This window comes from Saimiri boliviensis, chromosome 4 (genome assembly GCF_048565385.1).
Source record: "Saimiri boliviensis isolate mSaiBol1 chromosome 4, mSaiBol1.pri, whole genome shotgun sequence".
In the NCBI taxonomy this organism is placed as follows: Eukaryota; Metazoa; Chordata; class Mammalia; order Primates; family Cebidae; genus Saimiri; species Saimiri boliviensis.
The window spans coordinates 25606367-25628839 of NC_133452.1; the positions used below are offsets into that span (position 1 = coordinate 25606367).

General features: G+C 42.2%; 1 protein-coding gene across 2 annotated transcripts in view; it reads right to left on the bottom strand.

Annotated features, from left to right (window-relative positions):
* The window catches only part of UTRN (utrophin), a 589012-nt gene extending 567098 nt beyond the window's left edge, over positions 1-21914 (bottom strand). Inside the window, exons 1-2 of one of the 2 annotated variants that reach the window (XM_074397323.1) lie at positions 21449-21914; positions 15855-16025 (exon numbers count right to left, since the gene is read on the bottom strand). In XM_074397323.1, coding sequence (XP_074253424.1) covers positions 15855-15933 — 79 coding nt within the window. In that variant the 5' untranslated portion in view covers positions 15934-16025; positions 21449-21914. Of the gene's footprint in view, positions 1-15854; positions 16026-20700; positions 20821-21448 lie in introns of those variants that run through there. The other variant, XM_074397322.1, reaches the window with a different exon arrangement.
* Between the last annotated feature and the right edge of the window lie 559 nt (positions 21915-22473).

Sequence of the window (22473 nt, forward strand, 5' to 3'; positions counted from 1 at the left end):
CAGTGAGCTGAGATCATGCCACTGCATTCCAGCCTGGGTGACAGAGACTCTTTCTCAAAAAAAAAAAAAAAAAAAGGAACTATGTAACCTGTTATTACAGCTACAGTTTGTGGTATGTATAGGGTGTAGGGAACACTGCTCCTAGAAATTGGTAGCTTTTTTAATTTAATATTTCATAATTTTTAGACATACAAACAGACAATAATAGACAAAATAAAAATGGTACAAGTTCCATGACTGTAGTGAATCTGCCTTTCAGGCAAGGCAATGCACAAATTCATTCCCCTAGCAGCTGAGGGCTCATATCTGAGCATCCCTCCAGGAACTGCCCTTGGCCAAGTCGCCTTGCCCAGATTTTCACCTCACCTCCTTCACAGGGTCAGCCTAAAGCCTACCGGTCAAGGCAAGGGTCCCAAGGCTCAACAACATTGCTTTAAGTTGGGAAATCTCTGAAGGGCCCTCCCAGCACCAGCGTTCCCTATGGATCCAATGGTGGCCCTGCTATAATGTAACTACAGTTCAGCTTTTCCCTGGCCGAGTTCTTCTTCCCTCATTTCTTTCATGAATAGGAATTGTTCTCATGTACATACAAATCCCTGTCTCAAATTCTATTTCCAAGGAACTGGGCTTAAGACAATCATCACCCAGTTCACAAATCAGCATTATTTCACATTTGTTTAAGATACTATTTCTATTTTCATCAAGAAATTAAATATTACAGACAAAATTGAAGAGCCTCCTCTCTGTCTCTAACGAAATCTAGTGTTTATAATTTCCATAAACATTTTTGTATTTTGCTCTATATTTATAATATGAACACGCAAACATTGCGGAGTAATTTCTGCAGGTATATGAGTTTTATATGCAGTACCATTCAATACGTTGTCCAACCTCATTTTTGTTGGTAATCAAATTGTTTTTAAGATTTATCTATGCTGACATAATCAGCTCTTTAAAATATGCCTAAATCAAACATGTCAAAATATTACCAGCCTGGCCAACATGGTAAAACCATGTGTCTATGAAAAATACCCAAAAAAATTAGCCAGGGATAATGGTACATGGCTGTCATCCCAGCTACTCGGGTGGGTAAGGCACGAGAATTGTTTGAACCCAGGAGGTGCAGGTTGCGGTGAGCCGAGATTGTGACATTGCACTCCAGTCGGCACAACAAGAGCGAAACTCCATCGCAAAAAAAAAAAAAAAAAGTCAAAAATTAACAGCTGATATATTTCAAATGAAGGCACCAGCATATCTGATATATAATTTTCTGTATATTTCTTTAGATTGAATACTTCAGGATTTTAAAAACAATAAATATATATTTTTTAATTTTAAAACCCTTTCAAAAATTCACCGTTCTGCTTAGGATACAATCCAAACTCCTAAAGGTGGCTTATAACACTCTCCATTAACTGGTCTCAGCTTCATTCTCCAGCATCCTGCTTTAGCCATACTGAAAAATGTGCAGTTCTCACCTCCAAACCTCCGATTTGTCATCGACCCCCTCTGTCCCAACAGCCTCTCCACATCCCCACTCATTCTTTCAGATCTCAGCTTAGATACCCACTTTTCCAAGATGACTTCCCTGAAGCCCTCGGACATCAGGTACCCCTCCTGTAAGCCCACACAGCAATCTGTGCTGGTTTTACTCTTACAACTGTGTAACTGCCTGTTTAACCTGTTTTTTTTTTTTTAATTCCTGTGTAGCTGCCCTCTCTAGGTGACAGAGACTCGACAACTGGAACTGTGTCTTGAATTTACCATGTGCCAATCTATCAGCCTAACATATTGTAGAGCCAAGGCAACAGAGTGCTATGCAAGTCTCTTACTGGGTAAAGCAAAACTTCGGGTACCACCAAGAGACAACCCAAGAATGTTTGCAGGAGTTTACAAATGAAAACTTCTGTTTTTTTCTTGAAGGTTAAGGGAACCACCATTTCTGAAATACCAGTATATATATACTAGATTTTAGTTATCCACTGAATATAAAGAAAGATGAACTTACACGCAGTATGGTAATAACAGCCTCTTCTTTCTTCTATTCCCAAAACCTCCACAGCAGAGCATCACATTAAGAAAAGCATCTGTTACCTGAATTATTATAATTTCTGAGTATCCTAGCTTTATTAACTGATCTCCAGGGCCTTTCTACCACTTAATTATTCCCTAAATGTAAGATATTTCTCAACATCTGCTCTTAATTTATTTTAAATTTGCATTTATTCTATCCTATTTGTTCAACCTGAAATTAGTCATATAGGATGACATTATCTTCACAGCATCACATTACTCTACCCTTCAATTAAAGTTCCTCTGAGGTAGTTTTCCAAACTCTTTTTGTATACAGATTTTCTCTTAGCTGTGCAAGAGTTTTACCTTCACTTTAAGATGAGATTAATGTTACCTCCCTTTGCTACTTTTTCAAAGAACTGGACATGAATAAACCATCTCTTTTCTCATTTTAATCAACTTTTTCCTAAAGCATGACCCTTCTCTCAGAATATATATTAAAAAAAATACAAATCCTATTGCAACTGAACTGAAGTTGAAGTTCCCTATAAAAACTGACCAAGAGGCACTGTGAGAAAAACAGCAGTAGTCAACTTCAGTAATAAGTAGAAGTAACTGCAAATGGTTAAGAAATTGATGAAGTTAAGAAAATTAATGCTAAAGGAAAAGCTAATAGCTGAAACTGTTGAAAACTTGAATTACAGTACAATTTGAAAAACTATGTACCTGATTGAGAACATAAAGTAAATCCCACCAAGGTGAAGTTTACATTGAGGCTTTTTTTTTTTTTTTTTTTTTTTTTTGAGACGGAGTCTTGCTCTGTCACCCAGGCTGGAGTGTAAGCACAGTGGAGTGATCCCAGCTCACTGCAACCTCCGCCTCCCAGGTTCAAGCAATTCTCCTGCCTCAGCCTCCCAAGTAGCTGGGACTACAGCCACATGCCACCCCACCCGGCTATTTTGTTGTATTTTTAGTAGAGACAAGTTTCACTGTGTTAGCCAGGATGGTCTTGATATCCTGACCTCATGATGTGCCTACCTTGGCCTCCCAAACAGCTGGGATTACAGGCATGAGACACTGCGCCTAGCCTACATTGCGGCTTTATACCTATTACTAACAATTCCCACAAAGGTGAAGTTGACCTTGCGACTTTATGCATACTGTTACCAACTAACAGATCCCACAAAGGCAAAGTTTACGTTGAGGTTTTACACATACTGTTACTAACCCTTTCCCCTAAATCCTTGTACTCCTTAACTTCAATTTTTTCACAATTCTAACCTGCTCCCTGCCTCCCCCTAACTCTGCTACCTTCCAAATTTATCTTTCCTACTGCTAGCCAAGTTATCTTTCTGAAAAACAGTTCTGAGCCAGTCATTAACTCACCTAGAATCCTGTAGTGGCTCCTTACAGGGAAAGATCAAATAAACCCTGCTTCAAAAGAGCTTTCGAAATCTGACCTCGGCCTCTCCCATCATCCCCATTACCCCCAGCCACACTCAGCTACCAGAGACAAACTTCAAACGCCTTGCCCTTTTCTCATCAATCTGCAATGTTCTTCCCACATTGTCCACATGGCTGCCTCTTACACATCCTTCAAGACGCATCTCAAATCCCTTTCCTCTTTCATGCTCTCTTACTCAAACCTACCCTCATTCCAACCAAAGCAAGAACCAACCCATCCTCTTCCCTCCATGTTTCCACTGCCCTGGTTTGTGTGGGGATGTCTACTGATGTCTTTCTTCCCAGCTAGCCGGAAGCATCTTAAGAACAGAGGTGGGTCTTGCTTATCTCTGAGCCCAGCATCTAACAATGAATGAACAACAACCATTTGCTGAATGAATGAGGTATGTATATAAGCAAGTCTAATTTTTAAAACTATTAAAAGGCATAGCAGGTGTTTATTAAGCACCTTGTGTGTGGAGAGTAACCTAAAGGCTAGCATCAGAAAGTCCTATGAAAAAAGGGATATAGACATACACAAGCCAGAAGAGCCAAAAACAGAAATGAAGAGCAAACACATGGGAAAGATTGATTCTGGCACAGAGAAAGCAGAGAGAGCAGAACACTTGGTGGCACTAATGCTGATGTTTCAAAGATGGAGATTTCAAAACTGGGGGCACAGGGAGGAGAACAATCAAGCCCAGAACACAAAACAAGCAAAATCACAGAGGTAAGAAAAGGACCATGGGCAGTCTTCACCTGGTGCCCTCTGCCTCCTTCACAGTGGTTTTTGGGGTGAGGGGCAGGATGGGGCAGTGCTGTTAGAAAGTAGGATGATGGCTGGATGTGGTGGCTCACTCCTGTAATCCCAGCATTTTGGGAGGCGGAGGTGGGTGGATGACCTAGGTAGGGAGTTCAAGACCAGCCTGACCAACATGGAGAAACCTCATCTCTACTAAGAATACAACATTAGCCAGGCATGGTGAGGCATGCCTGTAATCCCAGCTACTCGGGAGGCTAAGGCAGTAGAATCACTTGAACCCAAGAGGTAGAGGTTGCAGGGAGCCAAGATCACGCTACTGCACTCCAGCCAAGACACCGTCTCAAAAAAAAGAGAGAGAGAGAAAGAAAAAAGAAAATAGGATGGCAGCTGGGCATGGTGGTTCATGCCTATAATCCCAGCATTTGGGAGGCTGAAGAGGACGAATCACTTGAGGTTAGGTGTTCAGGACCTCAGCAACATGGTGAAACCCCATTTCTACTAAAAATACAAAAATTAGCCAATCATGGTGGCAGGGACCTATAATCCCAGATACTTGGGAGGCTAAGGCAGGAGAATCACTTGAACCTGGGAGGCAAAGGTTGCAGTGAGCTGAGATTGAGCCACTGTACTCCAGCCTGGGCAATGGAGCAAAATCCTGTCTCAAAAAAAAAAAGAAAGAATGAAAGGTAAGATGATATTAGACTTCCCTAAATATCTCCCTTAAACCTATATGCACAAGTCTGCCTCTCTGAGCAATAATGGGGTAACAGAGTAAACTAGAACACTCATAGTTTTATTTATGAGCCCCCAAAAAGCGGGGCTTTGGGGTAAGTCAGGAGCCTTTAACACTAAAAAAGATTCAGATTCATCTTCCCATCTCTGAGTCAATATTTACATTTTAAATTTTAAAAGATAATGTAATTTCAAAACTGGCAATATAACAATTCACTTTAAGAAATGGGTTATATACAACTTACGACCAAATTTTGTTTTAAAGTCTATTTGCTTGGGGGTAGATTTTATTGGTTTAACATTGCAGTTTCTTAGTTTCAAATTAATCTGAAAAGGCTTCCTCCTGCTTCATTAAAACTTACTCCGGGCTGGGCGCAGTGGCTCATGCCTGTAATCCCAGCACTTTGGGAGGCAGAGGCAGGCAGATCATGAATTCAGGAGATACAGACCATCCTGGCTAACACAGTGAAACCTCGTCTCTACTAAAAATACAAAAATAAAAATAAAAATTAAAAATAAAAATAAAATTAGCCAGACGTTGTGGCACGTGTCTGTAGTCCCAGCTACTCAGGAGGCTTGAGGTGGGAGAATCGCTTGAACCTGGGAGGCAGAGGTTGCTGTGAGCCAAGATCGTACCACTGCACTCCAGGCTGGGTGACAGAGCGAGACTCTGTCTCAAAGAAGAAAAAAAAAAAAAAAAACTTCCTCCACACTCGAACATGGCCAATCTCTGCACAAAAGTCTCTGTCTTAATATAGATTACCAGCCCACTCACACCTTTCCAGTGGCTCCTTTTGATTCTTAATCTTAAAACTGCCTGACGAGCAGGTCTCATTAAATTTTGAGATGTGATCTCAAATGCTAAACAATGATATATGAAGAAACAATTATGTATCTCAAGTCACTCTGTAGGCTATTTTATCAATGAAGAAATAAAGATCCCTTCCTGTATCTTCAAAGAGGTAAAAGATTCAAGCTCAAAAGACAGGTAATAATCCCAAAGATGTGCAAATAACCCAAGGTTTATAAGAGTTTAGGGTTTGTTATTTGGCTTGATTTGGTTTGGTTAACTGCATATAAGGATATCATAAGAGGCCAGACACAGTGGGTCACACCTGTAATTCCAGCACTTTGGGAGGCTGAGTGGGCAGATCACTTGAGGTCAGGAGTTTGAGACCAGCTTGGCCAACATGGTGAAACCCCATCTCTACTAAAAATATAAAAATCGGCCGGGTGCAGTGGCTCACGACTGTAATCCCAGCACTTTGGGAGGCCGAGGCGGGTGGATCACGAGGTCAAGAGATCGAGACCATCCTGGTCAACATGGTGAAACCCCATCTCTACTAAAAATACAAAAAATTAGCTGGGCATGGTGGCGCGTGCCTGTAATCCCAGCTACTCAGGAGGCTGAATTGCCTGAACCCAGGAGGTGGAGGTTGTGGTGAGCCGAGACCGCGCCATTGCACTCCAGCCTGGGTAACAAGAGCGAAACTCTGTCTAAAAAAAAAAAAAAAAAAAAAAAAAAAAAAAAAAAAAAAAAATCGGGCATAATGGTGCACACCTGTAGTTCTAGCTACTTGGGAGGCTGAGGCGGGAGAATCACTTGATCCTAGGAGGCAGAGGTTGCACAGTGAGCCAAGATGGCACCACGGCACTCCAGCCTAGGCAAGAGAGAGAGAGCAAGACTCCGGCTCAGAAAAAAACAAGGGTATCCAGGTATCACAAGATTTCTGTGCTGTTTTTGCAGATCTATAAGGAATATACCATGGTGGTCTATAAGTCATTTAACTCTTTAATTCATTTTCACATAAAAATCACTATTCATCTTTTAAAATTCATTCATTTTAAAGAATGGTAGGCAAATTATTTCAAAAGCAAGCATAGTTATATTTAATATGTCTCCTATTTAGAATTTTAAAAAGGAGGCAAATATTAATATATATGTAGTTCATTTCTCTAACCCTAAAGAAGGTAAGAAAACTAGCACAGAGGATGAATATGAGATTTTTTACCCACCATGACTCAAAAAAATCTGACTTTGAAATAATGTATTAGAAAATATACACAATAGATTTTTATAATGAATGGGTCAGAGGACTGTAAGCTGATGTACTACCTAGAGAAAGAGTTCAAGATGTGACGTTAGGCTCACAGCAAGAAAATCTTAAATACACTGCAGCAGTGACCAAGGAGCTCAGTGGAGAAATATGTCTGCACTAGGTATATTGGTATATCTTCTGGTTCAATGGGCCAAAATAAGAAATGCACCAGGTTCCATCACTCTTCTGACCCACTCTCCAGTTTTAAGCTCACCCAACACCCCAAACTCTTCAAACTGCAGTGTTAAAGAAAAAATGCCCAACATCATGAAATCTATTATCTTTTCAAATTATTTAAAGGGAAGCATTTATAAGTAGAAATAATAATTTGGCTACAGCTTTCCTTGCTCCTCTAAAATGCAGATCACTTTCACTTTGGTTCTACCACTTTTTTTTTTTTTTTTTTTTTGAGACGGAGTTTCGCTCTTATTACCCAGGCTGGAGTGCAATGGCGCGATCTCGGCTCACCGCAACCTCCGCCTCCTGGGTTCAGGCAATTCTCCTGCCTCAGCCTCCTGAGTAGCTGGGATTACAGGCACGCACCACCATGCCCAGCTACTTTTTTGTATTTTTAGTAGAGACGGGGTTTCACCATGTTGACCAGGATGGTCTCGATCTCTCGACCTCGTGATCCACCCGCCTCGGCCTCCCAAAGTGCTGGGATTACAGGCTTGAGCCACCGCGCCCGGCCGGTTCTACCACTTTTAAATCCGCCTTTCGTGTCCATAAATGAGAGCACTAAAGAGAATAACCCACAGAACTTGTTTAAACTCCAATGCTGGGACCCCACCCCACATAACTGAGTCTGGATCCAGAAGGGTGGTTCTGACACAAAGCTGGAGTTAGGAACTCCATATGTGAGAAGCTCAAAGCCCAGTTTTTCAAAAACAAGCATGTGCATAAATCTACATATTGACTGGATCAATGTTAAATAACATGACTCACACATAGCCTTTGAGGGGCAAGTGAACAAATCAATTAGCATCAACCTCAAAATGCTATATCCTGCACCAAGAATCTTTTACATATAAATATTGTATACCAAAATCTTAATTAGAGAATGGAGTTGAAGGAATTTGCAAATATTAAGACTATGAAATTAAAGAAAAAGATCTAAATAGATCATACTTTTGAAATTAAATAGATGTGTTAATTCCAAAGCTGTATCACTTTAGAGACACGAAGTCATATTTTTTATTGGATTCCTCTGCTGTATCAGAAATGCCCTTATATGCTTTTCTCTACACTTTGAAAAAAGATTGTGTTTCATAATTAATGTTAACATGATTGAACTGAATATAAGTAGCCACTCGTCCACCTACCTAAAGAGGCTCATTTGAAAATATTCACACACAAAATGTGACTCTCATGCTGTATGTGTTGTTGAGCTCCACTGCTATGAAAGACAGATCTGTATTTTTTTTTTAATTTAATTTCTTAAAATTGAAGGTGAGGCCAGGCACCTGTAATCCCAGCACTTTGGGAGGCCGAGTTCAGAGGATCATGAAGTCAGGAGTTCAAGACCAGTCTGGCCAACACAGTGAAACTCTGTCTCTACTAAAAATACAAAAAATTAGCCAGGTATGGTGGTGTGTGCCTGTAATCCCAGCTACTAGAGAGGTTGAGGCAGGAGAATTGCTTGAACCTGGGAGGCAGAGGTTGCAGTGAGCCAAGATCATGCCATTGCACTCCAGCCCGGGCAAAAGTACGAGACTCTGTCTCAAAAAATAAATAAATAAAAATTCAAATCAAAATAAAATTGAAGCTGTGGTTATACTACCGTAAACCTCGATCGTAGCTGCCAGATGCGCACACACAGACATTTCCCTTATTAACTGGACCAAAAGAATGTGCTTCTGATAGAAAAGCCCCACAGGATATAAATAAACCTCAGGTATTTGGTTGTTTAAAGGCACAAATGCAAAGACAGAAGAACCATGTGGATGCTGGAAACTTTACCTGCTTCCTGGACATGTGCAAATCCAGGGTCACAGGAAGTAAAAGTGAAAGGACGGAGACCCGGTTTCAATTTCTCAGTCCACAAGCCATCTATATTAAGAACCCATACTGCCTCATGTTTCAAATATTGAATTAAGTCTATTTATTATTAAACAGTTAAGGCACAGAAAAAGATAAAAATATAACATAGTAAATGTCTATGCCTCCACACAATTTAAGGAGAGAAAAAAAAAATCCAGCCAATGCATCTGAAACCACCTAAGCATACTACCCTTTCTCCATTGCTTCAGATTAAATTTTAACTAATATTTACAACTGTTCAGATAGTCTTGCATGTTGCCTTGTTCCCAGAGAATCATCATATCAGCATCTAGTTCAAACTTCTGGGTTCAAATAAGGTTCAATTAAAAAAAGAGAACTCAAAAAAATTGAGTTCTCTGTTCTGTCTACACGTATAATTAACGTACTTTCTTTGCTTAGAATCACTCTCACAAATTCACTTTTTCCAGTGTGAATGGATCTCCTCTAAAAGTTTCACAAGCATAGTAACAGGTCATGAGAATCACATTAGTACAAAAAAACTTTCTCATGATTGCACTACTTCAGCATAACGAGGTAACGACATGGAGAATATTTTTACAAGCAGGACAAGAATAGCTGCCCTCCTCTGCCAGAGTTGAATTTCCATCAGTGTTACTGTCTATCACCACAAATCCCCAGGGCTCATGGAAAAAACCAAACCTGCTCAAAGACCTCCCTTCAAAGCACAGGTATTCCAGCCAAGGAAAGCTTTAGGAGAAACAAAAAATGAACTATTTTTCACAGTCTCTTGAGCTATTTAGAAAAATCCCCTCACAGATACTGCTTTAAACGTAAAAGAAAGAAACAGACCAATGACTGCCTAAATACAACTTAACCACTGTCTTTCTTCATGAAAGGCCTCAGAAAGAAAAACAAATAAGGTAATTCTCAGAATTTTCATAAAACTCAATCTTGTTAAGCAAGTTTATTTTATTGCAAACATACATCTTCAGGAGGCTTGGATAAATGTAACCAGGTATAATATTTCATATTTAATAATTTGTTTTATTTTAATTTCACTGGTCTCTCTTTGCTTCCCTCCCCCACACTCCTCAACCAACACTTTCAGTACCACAGATACCTATCTGGGCATCAGACCAGGACCTACACCATGCCAAGTGTCAGCGCTTCTGAAATCCACTACCTTTTTTTTTTTTTTCACTTCAGCCAGTTAAAAGCTTTGAGCAGCAGTCAGAAGAAAAGAGAAAAAGGAATTCACGTCAGAAACACATTATCCATTTCTCTATCTTTCACCAAAAGGACTGTTTGTCCTCCGGTATTTTCCCCTTTGCTAACACAACAGAGAATGACAGAGACCAGAGCCAAAAATCAGGAAAGGCTGTGACAGGCCCAGAAGCCATAGGCTGTGTCTCGTACAACTGGCCTTCCCCTGGCAGGGCTCTGAGATGCTATCCTAGGGTCCAGAGAAGCACTACCTCACAGCCCAGGGTCCCACCCCTGAAAACTACCAAAAAACAAAACATAAAAACAGAGACGGAAGAGCTAGATTTATAGGATTAATACAGTACAAAATGTATAAGGGACAGAATTAGGTCCAAAATAAAGAGTCAGCCAGCAGCAATGGAATAAAACCCTTTGTGAGTTAGGAGATTGGGCACTCCATAGAGGTCAAATGCAGGGTTTCTAGAGTCAGATCATCAGAGTTCAGATGCCAGCTCTGGCACTTCCAGACTCTGTAGCCTTTATCGTTGAATAAACATTTACTGCTCACCTATTATGAGCCAGGCACTGGGCTCAGTACCAGTGATGTATTGGTCCCTGCTCTCACGGAGTTAATTATTGTGCAGCAGTCCCCAACCTTTTCAGTACCAGGGACCAGTTTCATGGAAGACCAATTTTTCCAAGGGTCAGGGGGATGGTTTCAGGATGAAACTGCTCTACGGCAGATCATCAGACATTAGATTCTCAGAAGGAGCATGCAACCTAGATCCCTCACATGGTGCGGTTCACCAGAGAGTTCTCACTCCTATAAGAATCTGATGCTGCCCCTGGTCTGACAGGAGGCGGAGCTCAGGCAGCAGTGCTTGCTCAGCACCCCCCCGCCCCACCTCCTCCTGTGTCGCCTGTTTCCTAACAGGTAACGGATTGGCACCAGTCCAGGGCCTGGAGGTTGGAGACCCCTGCTCTACTGAGAAGGATACTAAAGAACACAGAATACAAGAAAAGGTACCAGATCATGGTAAAAACAATACAAGGAACTTAAATACAGTGATGCAGTCAAGAGTGCCTGGGAGAGCTACTTCCTAAAGTCAGCAAGGAAGATCTCTCCGAAGAAGTGACATCAGGCCTACGTTTAAATGACAAGAAGGAACCAGCCAGGCAAAAACTGCAGAAGAGAGATGTGCAAAGGGCCTGAGGCAGACACACCGGGCATTTGGAGAACAGAAAGAAAGCCAGGGCAGCAAATCACTTCAGTACAGCTCACATTTATCATCTGCAAAATGGTGGGTTGTGTGTAGATCTGCACACAGAATGTGTTCAACAAGTGTAAGTTTCTAGAATTATCTTCCTCATGATCATCACCAATGAGATGCCATCACTGGAGGTGTACAAACGAGACTGGGTGAGCACATCACAGGCATGGCTGGGTTATAGGGTCTCTAAGGTTCCCTCAACAATTAGATCCTAGACAAGAAGAGAAAAAGCGAATAAAGAAATGATAACATTGTTACAAGCAGGCTTCCAGCCCAAAGCCTCTTAAGGAACACACTGAATTATCCAAAAAAGTGAAGCCTGACCTGACTATTTCATTCATCAAATAGTTCTTTCCCAGCTGAGAGTCTATAATCCCAAACTGTCAAGAACTCCACGTGGAACCAGCTGACACACTCTCCTTTCCCTGAGGTCTACTCTTTCTACGGCTCTGAACGAAAACCACAACACTGAGAGCAACAGAAAAAGATGACTTATTCTAGGCTACTAGGTTTAATGTATGTTAATTTTGAATGAAATAGCAGTGAGGATATTCTTTGATCATATATGCATCCCAAACCATTTTATTATTCCATGTTTGAAATGTTCCAAGCAGAAATTTCTGCATAACATACTATACTGGCAATAAATTTCACTTTTAAAAAATTGTTAGTCCTTGCTTGAACCCAGAAGGCAGAGGTTGCAGTGATCTGAGATTGCACCATTGCACTCCAGCCTGGCAACGGCGTGAGACTCCGTCTCAAAAAAAAAAAAAAAAAAAAAAAAGGCTTTATTCTTTTTATTCTTGCCCTCAAAATATTTACTAACTGGTTGAGCTTTCTGAAGTGTACTAATAAAAACTGTCATTAATACAGTTCTTGATGATGAACCTGGCATATGTGCCTTTAAGTTAAAGAAAGATAAGTCTACTTTTACCCAACACCAAATCCTTGATCATTAGAGATCGAATTTTTTCCAGTTCCTTTCTAAAACTCACCCAAACCCAAGGCAAGTATACTACAACCATAAATAATATATGGCTTTTGTATTTATGAAACTACTTCATTACCTTCCCTTGATAACTTTCTATTTCTGTTTAGATGGTGGAAATGGCTTTAAAATAATAAAATTTTTTAAAAAGCTCACACATGGCATGAAACAAACTAATACTGAGGGGAATAAAAATAATCCTAATAATTTAACATAGAATGCATATACATTTTTATTATGCCTGTTTTGTTGTGCCAGGCTTTTGGACAGTCCAACTCAAGGATTTGGAGATCAGAAACTGCATTCTCCATCCCTCCACTCTCATCCAATTTCCCCCCAAAAAAGAAACCTGGAAGAGCAGATGAGGATCAAAATTTTCCTGTAGGAAACTATTCCCCTTAAAAAAAAAAAATGGAAAAGCAACAAATTTGGCATGTAGACAGAGAAGCTTTAACATACTATTATATGTAGATAATTGCTATGACTTAATCTAAACTAAAAATCCCTTAAAATATGTAAATTTTTGGCCAGACACGGTTGCTTACACCTATAATCCCAGCACTTTGAGAGGCCGAGGTAAGCAGATCACAAGGTCAGAAGTTCGAGGTCAGCCTGACCAATATGGTGAAACCCTGTCTCTACTCAAAATACAAAAAATTAGCCAGGCATGGTGGCATGTGCCTGTAGTCTCAGCTACTCAGGAGGCTGAGGCAAGAGGATTGCTTAAACCCAGGAAGCAGAGGTTGCACTGAGCTGAGGTCACGCCACTGCACTTCAGCCTGGGCGACAGAGTACAACTGGATCTCAAAAAAAAAAAAAAGGAAATTTTGGAGTACCATGAAATATTACCTCTGAATACTAAGCATTCACCTTAAAAGAATTTTTTTTTAAAGTCCCTTCCAGAAAGCCGGAATGGGGCTAACAGGCCCATTCACATCCAAATGTATCTACAGGTACTGGCTTTTGCAATGTAATTCAGCCAAAGAATGTGATTCACATCTGAGCTATGCATCAGCTAGGTTTTCAATGTGTTTTGAAGTAGATGACACCACAAAAAAGAAATAGTCATAACCTTGGCATCAAAACACCCTAAGCAATTTGATAACCTTTAAGAATAAAAGAACTTAGTAATAATGTGGGTTCACTGAAGAGCTTTAGAAAATAGAAATCAGCAAAAAAAAAAAAATTTAAATAAAAATAATAATCTCAAATGCCAAGATGACCACTATTAACACTTACTGTATACTTCACTAATTAAAACAAAATATATTGTTGACATAAATTATTTCACATAATACATACTTGTTTACTTACTATACCAGGAACACAGTTCTATGTTCACATACACACATGCACACACACACATCCATTTCACTTTTTATGAATGCTCAATATTCTATGTTATGGATATACTCTAATTTAGTTAGCTCTACTGAGATCATGTATGATCTGTTCAGATGTGTTAAAGAAACGGAATAGGTTTAAACAACTATTTCCTAAAGCTGTTTGACCATAACATCCCGTTGTGAATTACACGTTACCAATCCTAGAACTTTTGATCTTTTCAAAATACTTTGGGAAATAATGACGTAACCAATTCCTAATATTAGATTTTCATAGTGTTTACAATGTTTTCTATTATAAATGATACTGTGATCAACTTCTTGAATATACCTTTTTATGTATTGCCTAGGGAAAACTCTAGAAATAGAATTATTCAGTTAACTAATATACATTTGTTAAAAACATGTTATCATTTTTGCCAAATTGTTCTCCAGCAGTATTTGAGGTTTGTCAGTGTTTTTAAATGACAATTTTAAATTTGAATAGTTTGTGATTTTAGATGTTCATCATATATACACAGTATTTCTGAAATTAGGTAATTACTCCTTATGGACATGACTAAAGTACAAGTTATAATTATCAAAAATCTTACAAGAATGAAGGTTGACTCAGAAAGCTATTTAGGAATATACCTCCTCACAATTTGCAGAAAATGACAAGTTTGGAGACATTAAATTGTTTCTCTTCCATTTTCCTCTGTTATATTTACGTACATCTGAATATATATCCCACACTCTTAAGAAGATATTAATAATCCCTTACATTTATATAGTATTTTATACTACTAAAATATCTAAAACAAAAAGAATTTTACAGGAATAGAACATTCTCAAAGCATATTTTAAAACAAGATATTAAGCTATGCCTTCAAAAGACCCATCAAGGTACATATTTACAGCCAAATCTATAATAACCAAAATCTTTACCAATCAGCCAACGCTGGTATCATGGAGGAAAATGTGTATTCTAAGCTCGTTTAGATCTTATTTTCACTGTGTACTTCTACAGTTTCACGTAAGAAATAAGCTACTAACATAATATAAAAATGGTTCACACAGTAAAAACAGTCTTTGGGTTCCTTTTTTGTCTTTAAAGTGACACTGGATATAATTTTACACCTCAAAGTAACCTTTCAAAGTTGCTTAAGTATAGTGTTCACACACACTCAGGGTGGAGTTCTGTGTAATTTTCAAAGCTGAGAAGTGCTCAGCCTGTTCAAAAATATCTCCCCTTTGAGTTTGTCTCAGAATCATATTTGAAGCTTTTTAAAAATACAGAATTTTTTATTCAACGGGTCTGGAATGGAGCCAATGCATCTGCGTTTTTTAAAACTCCCCAGTTGATTCATCCATACAGCCAGAGTCAAAAAGCACTCAGTTACATAAAAAGATTGGAGGAGGGGGTGGTATCCTGAGGACCCCAATTTAACTGTTCATGTGAAAACTGGTAATCTGCCTGATTCTGGTTTATTAGATTACCTAGGTGAAAACTTTACCTTGAGAAGGCTCAAAAGAAGTTTCAGGGTAGGACACCTGTTGGCCTATCAATGGCTACCAACAGGGATGGGGGTGAGGTTATAAGGTAAAGAAATCAAACTGTGAAAGGATCCTTCTTCCCAGAAACTGTGACACTTTCTACATTAAGCATATAATCCCTTCGCTTTCTAGAAAATAGAAGGAAAAATCCTGAGCTGATTTTTATTGTAATGGAATAGTCTTCCAAATGAACAACCTTTAGCTACAAGCAGCAGTTTCACTAAGCAATGCTAATCAACACACAGTGACACAAAATTGGGTTGAGAAAGGAGAGGACACTTAGGGATATTACACCTTTTACATATCTCTTTTCCAGAATTATAGTCATTTGTCAGAATTCAGTTTCTCAAAAGAACTTCACCTCCAAGAAGTTCTTGCAAGAGCAATGCAAATCAATCCAAGAAACATTATGTTTTCTAAGTACATAAAAATCCGTAACCACCTTGAGCTTCCTTTACTCACCAGATCTGGACTTAATGATATCACTGAATTCGTTCTGCCCATTGTCAGGGCTGGCTTCATGTTCTCCATACTTGGCCATCTTGCCTGAGTTTCAAGATAATCCAAAAACTTTACCAAGTTCTCTTTTTAAGACTTTCAACTTCCTACGATGGTTCAGCTTGACATCAATACCTAAAAAGAAAAGTACTGACTTGAAAAAATATGTTTGTATCTTTTATATACAGTTTCTCATAGTAACTATTCATTCACCAAATATTTATTGAGTGCCTACCATGTATAAAGCACTGAGTCAGGCAATGAGGTTACGACTCTCTTATTTTATTTTATTTTTTAAGACAGAGTTTCACTCTATTGTCAAGGCTGGAGTGCAATGGCATGATCTCAGCTCATTGCAACCTCTACCTTCTGTGTTTAAATGATTCTCTTGCCTCAGCCTCCCAAGTAGCTGGGATTACAGGCATGCACCACCACACCCGGCTAATTCTGTATGTTTACTTGAGATAGATTTCACCATGTTGGTCAAGCTAGTTTTGAACTCCTGACCTCAGGTGATTCACCCACATCGGCCTCTTAAAGTGCTAGGATTACAGGTGTGAGCCACCAAGCCTGGCCTGGGGTTATGATGATCAACAAGAGACACCGCCTCTGCCATTACGGAGCTTTACACACACTAAGCAATTAATTATATAATGAATTACTTCATTACAATACTGTTAGACTATAAATCATACAAAGGAGAAGCATAGAGTACTAAGAGCATACAGCAGAGGAATCTGACCTGCCCTGTGCAATTAGAGAAGGCTTTCTTGAAGAGACATTTGAGCCAAGCCTTTAAAGATGACAAGAATTTAATTAGCCAAAAAGGGAAATAGAAAGAGAAAAGCTAAGAGCTTCCATGCAAAGTGGCAGAAAGAATCATGGAGCAGTCAAAGAGTGGAGCACAAGCCAGTGTTTCTGGAGAGAAGACAGCCAAGAGACAAATGCACCTGTTGAACCAGGTGAGGAAGCTAGACAGGACCAAAGACAGGACCTCGGAGACCAGGTCAAGGGTTTTTGTCTTTATATGGAGAGCAACGAGGAGACAGTAGATGGTTTGAAGGAGGGAACCAAAATGATCAAATTGGCCTTTTTAAAAGATCAGCATGGCTTCTAGGTGGACCAGAGTAATATGGGAGGCACCAGTGATGACTATGGCAAAACATAGCAAAATGCTAATTAAGAAACCTAGGCCACGGGTATATGAATGTTGAATGAAAATTTCTTTCAACTCTTCTGTATGTTTGAGATTTTTTTCGTGGTAATATGTTGCAGAAAAATGTCTAACCTTAAGCAAGTGGTCAAAATTCACATAACCAATCACGGGGCATCATGCAATTCAGTGGAAAATCACCACATCATCTATACAATATCCTTGTCCAGATGTTTAATGTGAAACTTATCGTGAGCAGACAAATCTAGACTGTGGCTAGTTTTCAAAACAAATGGCCTGGTCTCTTCAAAACTGGCAATGTCCTGAAAACCAAAATTGCCTGGGAGAAGGGGAACTTTGTGATTTAAAGGAGACTAAATAGACATGACAACCAAATGTATTTATTTATTTATTTATTTATTTATTTATTTATTTTTGAGACGGGGTCTTGCTCTGTCACCAGATTGGAGTGCAATGGCACAATCTCCGCTCACTACAACCTCTGCCTCCTGTGTTCAAGCGATTCTTCTGCCTCAGCCTCTCGAGTAGCTGGGACCACAGGCTCGTGCCACCACACCCTGCTAATTTTTTTGTATTTTTAGTAAAGGCAGGTTTCACCATGTTGGCCAGGATGGTCTCAATCTCTTGACCTCTTGATCTGCCCGCCTCGGCCTCCCAAAGTGCTGGGATTACAGGTGTGAGCCCCCGGCCAACTAAATGTAATTTTGATTGAAGTCAGAATTTTCAAATATTTTGGCTGGGCATGGTGGCTCACACTTGTAATCCCAGCACTTTGGGAGGCCGAGGCAGGCAGATCACGAGGTCAGGCGTTCAAGACCAGCCTGGCCAACATAGTGAAACCCAGTCTCCACTAAAAATGTAAAAATTAGCCAGGCATGGTGGCAGGCACTTGTAATCCCAGCTACTCGGGAGGCTGAGGCAGGAGAATCGTTTGAACTCAGGATGCAGAGGTTGCAGTAAGCCAAGATCAGGCCATTGTACTCCAGCCTGGCAACAGAGTGAGACTCCATCTCAAAATAAAACAAAATAAAATAAAATCACTTGAACTCAGGAGATGGAGGTTGCAGTGAGCCGAGATCGTGCCACTGCACTCCAGCTTGGTGACTGATTAAGACTCTGTCTCTTGGCCGGGCGCGGTGGCTCAAGCCTGTAATCCCAGCACTTTGGGAGGCCGAGGCGGGTGGATCACGAGGTCAAGAGATCGAGACCATCTTGGTCAACATGGTGAAACCCCGTCTCTACTAAAAATACAAAAAACTAGCTGGGCGTGGTGGCGCGTGCCTGTAATCCCAGCTACTTAGGAGGCTGAGGCAGGAGAATTGCCTGAGCCCAGGAGGCGGAGGTTGCGGTGAGCCGAGATTGCGCCATTGCACTCCAGCCTGGGTAACAAGAGCGAAACTCTGTCTCAAAAAAAAAAAAAAAAAAAAAAAAAAAAAAAAAAAAAAAAAGAGAGAGAGAGAGTTGGATACAGAGGATTGGATCATCAATCTGACAAATTTTATGAGAGTCTAAAAAACTTTTTTCATTTTTTATAGGCTCTACTACCACCAAAACTTTATGGATTATTATGTGATTACATTCTTTCATTCAAGTTCATAACTACAAAAGATTTGCTAAATTCTTAAATGTATTTTATTACATTCAAGGATCAAAAACTTTGTTCTGAAGAATGTCTATAAAATTTTATTATGGAAAACTAAGTTTGCCCAAGGAAAAATTCTCTTTCCTGGAAAGATCTACAGTGTAACCCTTTGGAGCAGTAAGTCTAATGTTTTTCTTCACAACTGGTCTTAGCCAAGATCTCCACTTCTATGCTTCCCAAAGCCTTTATTCATCCACAAAAGAGAAAAGTAAACTGTTTACACTCTACTTCATTCCATTTGCACATGACCAGTAATACTTTTTCACTATAATGTTTCACTTGCCACTCTCCTCAAGGTAATTTTTCAAATTTTTTCTCTTCTTGATAATGAAAATCCCTTACAGGCTGCAAAGATGCAGCAGAAAAGGCAATCAGAGGACAGGGGAAAATAGGGAGAAAGAAGAATAACAGAAGGCTATTTAAACAATGATGGCCACTGAGATTACTTGTTGCCATTGATGGCCAGAGGAATTTCAGTAAACTTAAAGCCAAGGATGACTCCTAATTGCCAAATTCAGCATCTTTGGTTGTCAGGGGACAGAATCAAAGTTACACCATGAACAATGTATCCCAATGTGACCCTCCTTCTTCCACACCTATAAAAGGGAGGGAACACCATCTTCAGAGAGGGCTAAATGAGGAACTGAGAATCAATGAATGAGATGTTGCTTTAGAAGCTTTAGGCCCTATGTAAATGCAATTTATTGTTACCTCTGCCCTAGATTTCCATCAAAATGATATTCTGTAAGTTTAGTCAGATGTTTTTCACTGAAACCAATCCAGTCGAGAAGGGACATTCACTTACTGTCCCTTCAGAACGTTTCTGGCTGTCATATGGACCACAAGGCAAAAGTGTGTAAAATAAACATAAGGCATTTATGAAATAAACATAAGGTGATAGCCTTAAAAGAAAAACTAGTGTTTTTATTTTTTAGATTTTAGGAATTACGCAATGAATATACATACGTAATTTTTATTTTATACTATATTATATATATTTAGCACTATATACCGAACAGTGTGTATTATGACAGAAATGCTATGTAAATGCAAAAACTATTCACTAATTTACTCCAGGAACCAAAACTTAGGAATGCTCAGGATAGCAGAAAAGGAAGCCAAGCGGGTAAGAGTTTGCTGCTCTGCTTGAAACACAGTCAAAGAAAACGGTGAGTGCCAAGAACTGCCATTCACACTCGGAAGCGCTCCAGGGGAGGTTAATACTACTTTGATTAATACTGTTTACAGGGGCAATAAATTTTAGGTAAACACCCAAAGGAGAGTTAAAGACTTGTCTCATCGGTCCCATAAAGACTGGTAAAAGGGGCGGGGAATGGCTCCACGTCAACCCTGGCGGTCACCGCAGAAGTACCCACAAGCTTCTCATTCCTCCAGCTCTCCCCTGACCCTGAGCTATCCGCAGGCTGCGTCTCCCACGCCCACCGCCAACAAACCCGGAGGGCCGGGATAGACTTCCTGAGGCCGGTGAAAGTTACAAAGGAATGGATGCGGCCGCTGCCGCCAGGCCGGGAGGCCGGGAATGCCAGCTTAGACTACGGAATTGGCCTCCCCCACGCTCTGTGCACTCTGGCCGCGGCGACCACCGGTGCACTGACCCTCCCAAGCGCGGTATGGGGAACTGGCCCGCGAGGCCCTGGTGATCTAGGTGACCTGAAGGCTGGGAAAGAGGAGGCCCTCTCCAGGACACCTCAGAGAGCCGGGCCGTAGAGTTAGAACCCGGGCTCTCCAGTTCATTGTAAAACAAAGTGCGGGTCCCAGGGCTCTCTTGGAAGTCAGGCAACGTTTTCTCCCTCCTTTCTAAAAAATGCAATGGAATGAGTCCCTTTCGTAACATGGGGCTTGGGGAAAAAAAATCCCTTTGAACAACCTGCCATCTAAAAGTTGCACAGCCTTCAATTGGTGCTTTGTTGGTTTTTAAGTGGCCTTGAGCAACCAGAGCCTCGGACCCCGGGCCAAAGAGGGACATGAATTACCTTGTCAGCTGCAGCAAGAGATGCCCAGAGTCCGGAAGAGGAGAGCCGGCGACCGCACGGGACTACACTCCAATGGGGCGCCCCCCTCCTCCTGTCCCCTCAGTTTCTCCAGGGCCGCTGGCAGGGAGCTTGGCGATCGCGCCACACTCTCTGGAGCCCCACCCTTGGGAGCAGCAGCCACCCAGAGGTCGAGCACGTTCCCCGCCGGAAGGCTGGCTGGGAAGCGCTCTGCTGGCCGCCGACCACACAGCCACCCTCTGCCTACCCTCTCCTGTGGACACCGCCGGGGCCCCGCCTTCCCCAGGCCCGGGTGTCTGTGACAGACTCTCCTAAGAGGCCACGTCCCCTCCTGCAGATCACTGGCCCAGCGCCCTGCACCGCGCGATGCAAGGAGGGCGACCCCGGCACCCCGGCGGGGAGGAGGATTAGAGGAGCAGGGAGGCAGGACCGAGCCGGTCGGAGAAGTTTGGGTCGTTCATAACTAGTACAGATCCTAAGGACTTCCACGCCGGAGCTCTCCTCTCCTCCAGCATTCTCTCTCTCACCGGGGTGAGCTACACCGAGGCCCGAGGAAAGGGCACGCAAAAGTTACTCCCATCTTCGACTCTGAGATTTGGGAAGAAGCTAGAGACGCAGATCCCAGGCGGAAGAACCGCGGAAAGATCATCCTCGTCCCGGCCCCCGCCCCATTCCCGCGGGGGCGGTAGTCACATTACCAGCCCCGGGCTTCAATAATGCATGGGCTTACCTGCTGCCCGCGGGCCGCCTCGCCTGCCGGCCGCCGCCGCCACGCCCCGAGTGGGCCAAGGGCTCCTCTGGGAGTTAAGGACGGAGTAATCGCTGGGTATGTGAAAGTGTGAGTTTGGTGGTGCGATGTATTTTTAAATAATAATAATAATAATAATAAAACGTGGCGAAACAGACAAGATCCGAAATTTAAAAAAAGAAAAGAAAAGAAAAAGAAAGAAACTGACACCCGAGTGAAAACGCCCCTGCCTTGTGCAATCTTCCTGCCTGGTAGTTCCGCCAAAAACAAAACAGAGCGCAAACCTGGAACGGGCGCGAAGGCACCAAGTTTGCCAAACGCTAGAGAGTTTTCCGTCGGCAGAAATGATCCAAAAGAAGGGGGGTGCCGCTCCCCGTGATTCCCCAATCGGCTTCTGGAGCCAGAGGCTCCTCCTCGCCCCTCAGCGGGAGAAAACCCGGGGCCGGCTGCGGCTGCCTGCTCCCCTCCTCCGAGGAAAGGCGACTCCACAACTTTGTGCGCGAGAGCGGCTCGCTCCTCCGGCGGCTCCTCCTCCCCCTCCTCCTTCCCGCTGCGGGCCTGCCCCTTTGTTGGAGCGGAGCGCAGGAGGAGGAGGAGGGAGGGTGGGGCGCAGGACGGCTGGGTCCCGCGTCGTCGCCCCCACCCCCCGGGAAGGGGCTCGCTCGGGGCGGCCGGGGGTCCGCTCTCCCGAGAAGGAAGGGCCGAGCCGCGCCACCCCTCTGGGCCCAAGCCTCTGCAGCGCCCGGGCTACCCCTTCGGCGCTCTCGCCCCGCCGCCGGCCCAGCAACTTTGTTCCGGGAGATCAGCCCCACTAAGCTCCCGGGTCGGCGTCGGCAGGGCCTCGGCGGTCACCGCGGGCACCGCGTCGGGAACTTGGCTCCCCGGATCACCTGACCGCGAGACCCGTCAATCAGCGCCGGCCCTGCGCGCCCTCCCAGCCCGCAGCAGCCCGGCTCCGCGCTCCGCTGGCCTGGGGCGCGCGCTCCAGAGGTAACCGTGCGTGCCGG